The sequence below is a fragment of the Primulina eburnea genome, chromosome 14, assembly GCF_022965805.1.
Source record: "Primulina eburnea isolate SZY01 chromosome 14, ASM2296580v1, whole genome shotgun sequence".
NCBI classification, from domain to species: Eukaryota; Viridiplantae; Streptophyta; class Magnoliopsida; order Lamiales; family Gesneriaceae; genus Primulina; species Primulina eburnea.
Window position 1 is genome coordinate 25,372,325 of NC_133114.1, and position 12,187 is coordinate 25,384,511.

The following is a 12,187-nucleotide window of genomic DNA, read 5'->3' on the forward strand; positions in this document are numbered from 1 at the left end:
GGTCGTTAGTACGTACCTTCATGGAATGTCATAATCACACATTGCCGACTCCTTCAAAGGTGCATTTGTTACACTCACATCATATTGTTTCTGCATCAAAGAAAGCACCGAGTCAACAGTTTGCAGAAGCGAATGTACCGTTGTCAACAAATGAGATTGTTTGAAATAGAGTCTGAATAGCCTAAACATGTAGGTTGCACATAAAGAGATATGAAAAACTATGAGAAAACTCTTAGGGATGATCATAAGGGTATCGATGCCAAAACATTGATTGATTTCTTTCAATCTGAGAAAGACAAGATTTCAACTTTCTTCTTTGATTACAAGATTGTTTCAGACAATAGATTTAATCAGTGTTTTTGGGCGGATCTTGTATCAAGGATGGCATACACTGCATTTGGTGATGTAATGATGTTTGATACGATGTATAACACCAACAAATATGAGATGATTTTCGCACCATTTGTAGGAGTTAATCATCATCATCATACCATTGATAATGAATGTATCGGCTTTAGCATATTTCAGAATAGACATTAGCAGATAATTAAGAAAAGAAGATGAGCAAAGCTAGCTGCATAAATAGAAGAAAAGATGAAACAAAATATTTTTCCATTCAAATTTTTCACATGTATAATATTGCAATCCAAGCAACAGATTGCAGACCTAACGAACGGTAAATATATGTAGTCACACAACAAATGCATCAAATATATATAGACCTAAATCGAATTTCACTAAACACTGGAAGAAGCACACGACAGATTAGCAGGTTTAACGCTATAGAATTTAGATTGAACTAAATTGAATTTTATACAATATATATCATAGGCTTCAATATCCACAATTTTTATAGTTGGATGAAGAGAGATCTATCATACCAAAACTACCAAAATCGTTGGAAGACGGTCGTACGAGAGAAATTTCCAAGCGGTTTCCTTTCTGATTTTAAAATCATGAATTTTGTTCACCGAAAAGTGCACGGCCGAGAATCATGAATTTCCAAGCGGAAAGAGAACCTATATTCTCTTGTGAGCGTGAAATTGGCGATCTTCTACGTCTTATTCTCAATTTTGCCTTTCACTCTTCTGAGCGTGAAATGGTCATAAAAAATTGACTTAAAAAAATAAATTTCTTTTGCCTGAAATGAGTTTTTTTTTTCTTCATATTTTGTTTTGTTTTTTTAAAAAAAAATAAAAAATAAAAAGTACACTTGACGCCCAAGATTATCCTGCACATCAGTGTGTAGGGTAACAAGCCTATATACATTTGAAATTCATAATTTCAAATCTTTCTATCCTTGTATTTGAATGGATGGACTTGAGGTTAGGATTTCAAATCCATAATAATAAATTCACTAGTTTGTTTGGTAAAATTCATTTAATAATGAATTTTAAATCTCAACTAGTTATTTTTGCATATATTGGAGTCGATTTCAAATTTACCTCAATATGATGTCATTTCAAACACATTTTTCAATAAATCAAAACTTCAATCCTAACACAATAAGAATCAATTGATTTGAAGTTATATATTTCAAATTCATAATAAATTAATTGGTTTATTTAGGCAAATCCATATGACAATAGATTTCAACAAGGAGTCATTTCAAATTTTCCCTTACTCTTTCAAATACAAATTCATCAATCCAAACACAGTTCCTTGTATTTGGATTAATGAATTTGAAGCTATGATTTAAAATCTACAAGAATTTCAAATCTCAAATATTTATTTTTGAGTGACTATGATGAATTTCTAATATATCTCAAGATGAAGTCATCTCAAATCTTCTTCTCAACAACATCAAATTATGTAATTATAATATTTTAATTATGATAAATTTGAAATATACTCAATATGAATGTTATTTGAAATATATCACTCAAATACTTTCCTAAATCAAATTTCTCCCTTCAAATTAAATCCAACAACCATTATGTTCATTGGAGTTAATAGAATCTATCAAAATTTTCAATATAAGAAAGAAATTTTGTAAACATAAGCTTCTCAAGTAATAAAATAAAAAGGTAAAGTAAAAATTATTTTTGGATTTCAAATAATACACTTTTATTTAATATCAATGACAAATTTTGATGATTAAAAGAAATAATTATGTACAAACTTCTGAATAATTTTACTTTCTTTCCAGTCGTGTTGAAATAAACAAACTTCTTTTTATCATTTAAATGGTTCACGATACAAAATAGATACCTTCACATAACAATAGTTTGGAAACGCAATTATTAGCCTGTATTTGCTTATCTTTTTGGGAATTTTTAATGTGTTATTTCAAAAATTATATAAATCGATTTTATGAAACAGATTTCAGTCTGACTTAATTGATAAAAAAATGTTATATTTTATGTTAAAACTATTATTTTTCATATTAAATATAAACTGAGTTTACTCATCTCACATTGATCTACTAATATTATTTAGCATTTTGGAGCCTATAAAACAGATACAATTGCAATATTTTACTTTCTTTAATATAAACATGTGAGTGTGAATTGAATTGTCATGTTCAATGTTGTGTCATGATCAAGTCTCTTTCATGATCTCTTTCATGTTATAATTTAATATAATATGGTTTTTTCAAGATCACATCTTTAATAAATTCACAAGAGTAAATCAATATTTAATTTTGGCATCATCCCATTTTCTATGATCCAAGATTCCATCAATAATGCCATATCCACTAAAGGAAAATAATCATGATTTTTCCACCATTCAAAATTGAAATATGCATTATATTAACTAAGACATGTTATAAAAACTATTTAAGATACGAAATATGTGCTCTTGTAAATAATGTAGCTGAATAAATTCATTAAAATTTTATTCTAAATTTAAGATGAATTTAATTATTTTTAGCTATTGAAACCTTTTCTCGACCAGTTGGACATAGCTTCTTCACCACATAAAGATTTTTCAAGTGAAAATCATACGGTGAGTCTCATGCGAGACCGTCTCACGGATCTTAATCTGTGAGACGGGTCAACCATACCCGTATTCACAATAAAAATTAATATTCTTAGCATAAAAATAATATTTTTTATGGATGACCCAAATAAGAGATTCGTCTCACAAATACGACCCGTGAGACCGTCTCACACAAGTTTTTGCCAAAATCCTAATAAATAAGGAGAAAGATAATGATAGTGTGTTGAAAATAGATTCTACGTTTTATCTTTTTTTGTTTCCTACTAAAAAAAAAATATTAAACAAAGACTTTGGTTATACAATATATTGTAACAACACACTTCAGCCAACAATCATCTAATGCATATGTTGAAACTTTTAGTATCTCTTCTATATAAATAAACACCAATGGTTTTTCGAACACTGCATTCTCAACAAAACATCTTGACCAACTAGAGTTTGTAAGGTAGCACTAATTGATCATAAATTATCAGATAACAAAGTTTGTGTGTTTTTGGAGCAAGTTGAAGATAAAATCAAATGAAGAGTGTGAGATCTCTGGTAAGGAAGATTACGATAGCTTCAATAAACTTCTTCGGTATTGAATACTGTTGATTAATGATAAAAAAAAAAAGTCTGTGTATATCTTTGTCTTATTAGAAGACATTCTTGAATAACTGGAGAGACGACTATTGTAAATTATTGGTTAAAAGATATTCTGAAATGTCTAACTGGTATACATACGAAATGGCTTAAATCACAAGTATACCAGATAGAGATTAACATGCATCTTGATCTTCATTACTAAGTGACATCTTAGCTTATATTTTTATATATACGAATATGATATTTTATATATATATATATATATATATATATATATATATATATATATATATATATAAAATAAAACAAATTGCAAGAATACTAAATTTAAGTTTCAAACGTACTAATATTAACATATATAGTGAATTATCTTTTTCAATCATCAGTGAAATAAAATATAATTTTAATTTGACAAGCGGTATCACTAATCTATGCATATGATATATTATATATACAAAATAAAATGATTAGTATTTCATATAACAAAAACACTGGGTCAGACTATTTCACATATCAATTTTATAATATGATTTCTTATCATACTCATCTCATAAAAAAATATTAATTTTAATATCAAAATTATTATTTTTCATGGTAAATATAAGTCGAGTTGATGCGTCTCATATATAGACCCACGAGACATTGTCACAAGAGACCTACTCTTTCATATAGTCTATACATATTGTGTCGAAAGTATGATAAAATACTATGAAGTGCTCACGAAAATTTTAAATGATTGTCTTTAGGTTCAGAGTGAGTCTCATGTGAGACCGTCTCACGGATCTTAATCCGTGAGAAAGGTCAACCTTAATCGTATTTACAATAAAAAGTAATACTCTTAGCATAAAAAATAATACTTTTTCATGGATGACCCAAATAAGAGATCCGTCTCATAAATACGACCCGTGAGACTGTCTCACACAAGTTTTTGTCTTAGGTTCAAATATCATATCCACAGTCGAGAAAAAAAATCTTATTAAATAAGTTTTTTATTGGTATGTTTTTAAATCTACTTTTTTCCAACAATACATATTAAAATGTGAAAACGATGCAATAATTCATTTGATCTCAAAATTTAAGTTTGAGATGAGATCACGAAATACGAAATCAAATTGTAACAAATATCTCAAAACTCTAAAAAAATGGATTAAAAAATATATACAATAAAAAATAATAAAAACAAAATCGTACTTAATAATCATAATTTTTTAATTTTATAACAAAATTATCATAGTCATGACACAATTAAAATTAGTTTTATTATCGATGTGAATCAATATCTTGCAATAATATTAAAAAAGTTTTTCTATTTTTTTATTGGTCAATTTTCTCCCTTTAAAACAAAAGGCAATTTAAATAATAAAATCGAAATCGAAATATAATAAATTTCTCAGGATTGTCAATCAATGATTCAAGATTACCCAATAAATTAATATAATTAATTCCACCACCACTAACGGGTCCCACAGGAACACGTGGCGTAAACCCAGTAGCCAGGTATACCTCCCACGTCTTCACAAACCGCACGACCGGACATTCCACCGTATAATTGGCAACGTACAGACAAATGTTCTCTTCGTGATCCTCTATGTACAAGGATGAATCCCAGTACAGTATAAAAGTATATATACACGGGCCTATCTCTATCTGCGGGTTATCGGGTCCCCCGTTTTCCATGAAGTAAACTCAGAAAGGCGCCTTTTTCTGGCTTGTTCCTTTTTGTGGGCTTTCTTATATTCGTTGCTTTTTGAGAAGGACTGTTCGAATCTCCTGTGATTAATTCGAAAGTTTTGAAGCAAAAGGGGAAAAAGGGCAGTTTCTTTTTGTTCTTTCGGTCTTGTCTGCGGATTTTTGGGATGTTTTTGGAGATTTTTATGTAGCACGGAGATGTTCAATTCTGTAATTATCTCTCTCTCTCTCTCTCTTCGCTTTCATGTGTTGTGAACTGCTTGTGAGCTCAATTTTCCTGCATGCTTTTTTTTCTCTTTGACTCGTTTTGTTCGTTTATTGTCTGAACGTATTTGGTTGAGCTGGTCGTGTCTTGATCACAAGGGGAGACGCAGAAATACATTGAGGGATGAGGAGAAAATATTTTACATATTTTAGAACTTGGTTTTTTGGAAAAAATATATATTTTTTGTTCTAATTTTTATCTTTAAATTGTTTAGAAGGGTGCCCTTTATTTTGGGGGGTGGATTGACAAATGGAAAATAGCTAAAGAGAAAGTCAAAACGTAAAATAAAAATGAACTTTGGAGTTTTTAATTTATATATATAAATATATTTTTAATTCCCAAATTGAATCGTCTTTGCCTCAGTAGCCAGTCATATGAAAACGAGGCAATTATAATAAAAAACTTGGGTGGTTTATTACAGGTTTCAAGTCTTTGTTTTACCCATTTGACTCTCATGAACTTGATAAAGGTTTGGAGAATAAGACTGTGTATGAATACCATATATTGGTAATCATAATAGATAAGTTTGTCGTTTTAAAATTGTCCTTGATTTTCTGGGAAAAAAATATTTACTGCATGTGGTGTGTTCATATATATTGATTAATCAACTCGAGTTTAGTTTAATTAGCACTTTTGTATGGAATTCATCTTTTAGGCGCCTTCCTGAATTTATTGGATTTCATCATGGTAAGTCTATTGGCTGGTGTCGATAATCATGGCTGTGGCAGCAGCTCTCAGTTTTGTTATTTGTTTCATTGAGATTTGAGGTTCCTGATACAGATTTTAAAGTACTAATCTTGGCATATGTTTTAATATGGTATTGATGTCTCAAAAGTTCTTGGTGGACTTCCTCTGTTCAAAATTATTTTAGGCGTCATGAGCCTATTTTACCAGTGATTCTTTTGTTTGTCAAGTTGATTTGGTTTTATCAATGATTTGTGCAAGTTAGTGTAGCTGAACTTATTCGTTCTTTTGGTTTTCTCTAATCAGCAAATTGTTTTATGGTTTCAGGTTTCTCTATTATCAGATTCTAAAAGCAGATCATGTCTCTGCAGTTTCGTCGTGTGTGCTTCTTTGATTTGTGGTGTTTTCTTTATTGGAAGTGCATGGCTGGGGACAGAAACTTTCGAGGTACTTATTCAACAATCAAATTGTGGCACACTATTTTAATTTCTTGGTGTGAGTAAATATTTTTCTAAGGATGAACAAAAAATTATTCAGTTCATGTAGTTTATGTTGGTTTACGAGTGCCTGCCCAGGTTATAGGAAAAGATCGTTGTCATTACTTTTTTTAAATCTTGCAATATCTGTTTGTTGGTAATTACGAGTTTCACGGCGACATTTTGCAAGTTCAAAACAAAAATGATTCTTTTAATATTATATTCCATTAATGCAGTTATCACCTGGATTTGGGTTGAACAGGACACAGAAGTATGTAGACTCTAATAACTGCAAGGTAGATTTGTTTTCCCTCTATGAGAATGCTTTTACCAGTTTAAACTTTATCACATATCACTATAATGTATAGATTATATCGTTTTAAACATTCGCTAAGAATGCATGATTCTCGAATCTGAATTTGTAGGAATCACCAAAACCGAATTCAATAGAAAAAGTAGCAACAGAGGATATACGTCCTGCAAAATGCAAAGTTTGTCATTTATACTATTATCTTCTTGCTTTGCTGAATTCGTCTTTTCTAGCATCCTCTTCTTCTAACAAACAGTCTTTTTTCTTTTTAATTCCAGAGAGAATGCAGGCCGGAAGGTACTGAAGCTTTGCCAAAAGGAATCATTTCAGCAACATCGAACTTGGAAGTGAGCCCCCTAACAGGACCCATATCGGAAAAAGTATGTAATCCATGATAACAAATTTCAATAGTATGATATCCCATGATAATTTTTTGTGGCATCTCTGATAATCTTTGTGCTTATTTTGGATAGTTAGTGCATGATTTCTCAAGGCTTTCACCACTTAGCTTTATTAGAGTTTTAGATAAACTAATGGTAAGGAAGGCGAGAGTAATAATTTTTTACGGCTCGCCTAGTATAACATAGTTAGAACAGTTGGTTGACATGAATAAATATATTTTATCATTTTTGGAATTTTGAATATTTGAACTGGGAATACTCAGAACTATAGGAGGGAATAATCGACTTTTCTTAGACATGACTATTTATTCTTGGTTATTTTTGGATTCTTCAGTATTCATACCAACTATTTGGTTCATGCCCCTTTTCCTACAATTTAATATTATTTGTAAAATTGTCTAAAAGATACTAGTTTTTCCACCCAAAATTTATTAACTCGTTTTCCTCCTTTCACTCTTGGGGCTACCCCTGCAAGAAATATAATGGACCATTTATGAGCTTGATGGCAATGGATCATTTGTCTGGTTCTCATAACTCCATAAGGTCATGATGCTCAAGTTTTCAAGCAATTGATGACAATTTTATTATGAATTAACACCTATTCCCTACCCCTTCCTACTAACATGCTGGCTTGCATGAATGTTTTAGTTATTGCATTGTAATACAGATCGGCCATGTAAATTAATAAGAACATTGATAGATGTCGATTCTACATATAGGATAAACTTTCTTACGTTGCAAAATTGAAAGAGGGTTCAGAAAGAAATGGAGACTGTTATGAAAGTTGATTGATAACTATGAGGATTTTTTTTGTTTCACAAATTTTTGGCTCCCATGTGACAAATTTCCAATTTTCTCTCTTAGTAATAACTACTGAGCTACATTATTGATTACCCTTGTAGTAGTTTTCTCTTTTTTGGCCTTTTGAGTTCTTGTACACTTTATTTATGATATGCATTATTTTGTATCAGGGTGAGACAACGCATTCAAGAAATTTGTTGGCTGTTGCAGTTGGGATAAAGCAAAAAACATTGGTAAACAAAATTGTTCACAAGGTATTGTTTTCCTTGCCTTGAAATTTCTGAACATGAAAAGTGAAAATCATCTGATATTCACGAATTTTTCGTAGTTTTTGGCAAATGATTTCATCGTGATGCTTTTCCACTATGATGGAATTGTTGAAAGTTGGAATGAGGAATGGGGCGACAAAGTCATTCATGTCTCTGCTATAAATCAAACAAAATGGTGTGTATCTTAAAGATGTTTCACAAGAAACTAAGTGACAATATTTTTTCCAATGTCAATGGTCATATTTATGTGTCAAAAATCATATTTATGTGTCAAAAATCTTTATTAATGGTATAGGTGGTTTGCCAAACGGTTTCTACATCCTGATATTGTTGCTGAATATGAATATATCTTTTTGTGGGATGAAGACCTAGGAGTCGAATATTTTCATCCGGAAAGGTACAAACGTTTGACTTTATTATAGCTTAGTAGTGAAATTGTTTTAATAATGTTTTCTTGAAATATTTCACTTCTTTTACAGATATGTATCAATTATCAAGGAAGAGGGACTTGAAATTTCACAACCCGCTCTTGATTCTCGTAAATCCGAGGTGCATCATCAAATTACAGTTCGCAGAAGTAGAACAAGGGTGCACAGGTTAGAAAAAGTATGTGTATTTGGTGTTTCATGTGTCATTTATCTTTGACGATGTGAAAATTTTCTTGATTCGTTGTATCCAAGATTTTATGGGAAAAATGGGCATTTTACTTACAATAGTGATTTTTATGTCCTGTCTAATATCTTCCATCCATTCTTTGAATAGGAGATACTATAAGTTTACAGGCGGTGGAAGGTGTTACGACAACAGTACAACTCCTCCCTGTGTTGGGTAAGAATCTATGGTTTATTATGTTTTTGTAAAAATTAATAACAAGATCGGAGTAACTGTTGTCGTACAAGTGTAATAGCAAACCCACCACCCCTAATTGAGTTACAAAATAGTCATATTAAACTACAAAACGCAAATTGTTCATTATATTGAGATACTTGAGATAGTCTGCTTTATATATTTATCTGATTCTTATGAATAGTATTATGATCATACATTTAAGTCTTACTAAATTTGTCGTGGATGCGTTATTCGTGCTATTCCAACTCCATATATCAAAATGTGGCGCAGTTGGGTTGAGATGATGGCTCCCGTGTTTTCAAGAGCAGCTTGGCGCTGTGTGTGGTATATGATCCAGGTAAACTCAATCTTTAAGTTCTTGCAATTGTTGTTTAGGTTGTATAGTTTGTGTTACTTGTGTTAGTGATGAAGTTTCTGAATGAATTTAACCATATAATGCTTACTACATAAAAGAAATGAAATGGAAACAATATGATATGAAGATTAGGAAGTGATTATTAAATTATAAACAAAAGCGAAGTTAAAATCGAGTTACTGATCTTGTTTGGGCGCTTCTAATTCGATACATTCTTGTATAACCATTCATCCACTTATACATAATGTCCCCTTATAGAATGACTTGATCCACGCTTGGGGCCTCGATGTGCGGCTTGGTTATTGTGCACAAGTAAGTTTTCTCCTGAAGTTTAGTTCTTGTTCCATTAATGGCAATCATCGTTAAACAAAAATTATCATTTTAATTACAGGGTGATCGTACGGTTAAAGTTGGTGTGGTCGACGAAGAGTATATAATTCATTTTGGTCTTCCTACGCTTGGTGGTCTTTCTAATGAAAACAAGGTATCCCATCCCGTCTCTTATTACATGAACTGAAACGTGTTGGATGAAACACATGCGTAAAAGTGAGAATGATCGAGGATGGGTTTAGGAATTAAAGTACTTTGATTATGAAACCTATAGATTAACAAAAATTTTGAAATTTCTTTCATTTAAACCGCTAGTCCCCCTTTGGTTATGTGCCTTTCAATGAGATATTGTGTTTCTCGACAAGCATGTTTTGATCGTTGTCTTTCAAATGCAGACGAGCGCAGAATCGTCACATTCAAAAAACGTGTCAGATTCGGAACCACTGGTATGATTTCTTGATTCAAATTGTGTTGTTACACTCTGCCACACGAAACCCGGAATTATATACATCCATCCGCTACAATTTCAGGCAACTTCGGTTAAATACAAGATCGACAACAGATCAGCTGTACGTTGTAGTCTTAAGTTCTGTATAGGCCTAGCTAGATTTCTAAAATATATACTGATTTACCCGTACTCATGCAGGTTCGTCTACGATCCTACAATGAAATGAAGATATTCAAGGACAGATGGGATAATGCAGTCAAAGAAGACGACTGTTGGGTCGACCCGTTTAAACAACCGCAATGACCGGAGTTTAAACAACAAATACACAATTTTTCAGAAGATGGAAGATGCATGTACAGAAAGAAACATAGATATTTCAGAAGTATACCGACACAGCATTGTGAAATACAGAACGGTTCTGAAAACTGCAGCAAAATTGGGAAGTTGGCATTCTTTTTTGCGCTCGTTATTTGGACCGAACTTGGGTTCTAAACTTTTCCAAGATTTATGTTTTGATGATATGTATATGCTCTTTGTAGAGGCCAGTTTGCCTTCTTTTGGCTTTTGAAACAAAAGGCTATTGTAAAATCTAGATATCGGTCGAAAGGCAAATTAAATTTGAATAAAAAAAAATTAGAGTGTCCGTAGTTTCCAAAAAGCTTCGACCACACCTCTTGAGTCCGATTCGAACACTACCTTCTGGAAACACAAGCTTCTCACCCAACACAGCTTCCAGCAAGCTCATAGCCTCCCCTTCGTCAACTGGCAATTTTTCCCTTGATTACTGAAGAACAGCACCCAATAAAAGCACCAGCATCATCTGGTAAAACTATTCCCCAGGCCGTAACCCCTGCTCCATTCGGAAAAGCTGCATCTATATTGCAGTTAACCAATGATAAGGGGTTGGGTGCCACAACTCACAATTGAGATTATTCTTGGGGCTTGTTCCTTCATGACGATCTTGTTCTTCCTGAATTCATGTGTTGCACCTCAACCTGCTAGTTCTCTCCCCAGTTCTTGCTTAATCACTTTGATCCTACCCCTAAGAGCCTTCCTACCCGAAAAATAGCTCCCTTTCTGAGCAACAACCACCCCCGTGCTCTCCTTCTTACGATCCTCCTCCTTTCTCCTCTTCTTCATGGGCTGCCTTCCTTTGGATAGAAATAGGGTTTGGGCTCCAAGATCTAGGTATGGATTCAAGTTGGGTCTGGCTATATGATAGGCCTATTTATGGGGTATCACCTTTTTCTCTTTCTCACGACGAACTGAATTTGTAAGTTCAAAGTTCGATTAATTGTGTTGCACCTTAACTTACAAAATATGAGTGGTGTATTTTTTCTCTATTCTCCAGTTAGTCCTTAAAAATTTTGGAACACGATAAAAGAAAGTGATACAGTTAAATCATTTTCACATATCATTGGCAACCCTTTACCACTAACCTTCCATCTTTTGAATGGTCAAATTTTCTTTGGGCTCCTCTATAAATACTTGGCCACTCCTTTAATTCTTTTCTATCCACATAATATATTCTTCATCGCTAGTTTTGTCCTTCACCATCCACCTCGCCCCTCAGCGCAACTTCACACATTGCACACAATTTCAGCCTTAACCACGCATCATCCCTCGCTGACAGCCTCGCCCTCACCGCATATCACCCCTCGCTCGTTCGACAGGCTGCCAACGACAACAACATGAGTGCTCGCTCAACTGCCCGACTTCAACGGTTCATTTGCTCGTTCCCCTAGTCCTTTACTTCAAATATTTTCCTACGCTCCTTCCGGG

At 32.6% G+C, this 12,187-nt stretch overlaps 1 protein-coding gene across 2 annotated transcripts; it reads left to right on the top strand.

Annotated features, from left to right (window-relative positions):
* The first annotated feature begins 5,060 nt into the window (after nucleotides 1–5,060).
* Nucleotides 5,061–11,569, top strand: LOC140812261 (uncharacterized). 2 transcript variants are annotated; one of them, XM_073170489.1, is made up of 16 exons: nucleotides 5,061–5,427; nucleotides 6,494–6,613; nucleotides 6,879–6,938; nucleotides 7,068–7,133; nucleotides 7,231–7,332; nucleotides 8,325–8,408; nucleotides 8,483–8,598; nucleotides 8,719–8,820; nucleotides 8,903–9,019; nucleotides 9,186–9,251; nucleotides 9,543–9,609; nucleotides 9,886–9,939; nucleotides 10,019–10,111; nucleotides 10,353–10,403; nucleotides 10,488–10,526; nucleotides 10,604–11,567. In XM_073170489.1, the coding sequence occupies exons 1-16, from the start codon at nucleotides 5,416–5,418 to the stop codon at nucleotides 10,706–10,708; spliced, it is 1,254 nt and encodes a 417-aa protein (XP_073026590.1). In that variant the 5' UTR covers nucleotides 5,061–5,415; the 3' UTR covers nucleotides 10,709–11,567. The 2 variants fall into 2 exon arrangements, with proteins under 2 accessions (XP_073026590.1, XP_073026591.1); XM_073170490.1 differs by lacking the exon at nucleotides 5,061–5,427 and adding an exon at nucleotides 5,863–6,169 and having other exon boundaries at nucleotides 10,604–11,569.
* Nucleotides 11,570–12,187: the final 618 nt, after the last annotated feature.

What these genes read in the sequence shown, in the direction of transcription:
- LOC140812261 (XM_073170489.1), top strand. An exon ending in CAGGACCCATATCGGAAAAA is followed by an intron (nt 7,333 to 8,324) that starts GTATGTAATCCA and finishes ATTTTGTATCAG; the next exon opens with GGTGAGACAACGCATTCAAG. An exon ending in GGCTTGGTTATTGTGCACAA is followed by an intron (nt 9,940 to 10,018) that starts GTAAGTTTTCTC and finishes TTTTAATTACAG; the next exon opens with GGTGATCGTACGGTTAAAGT.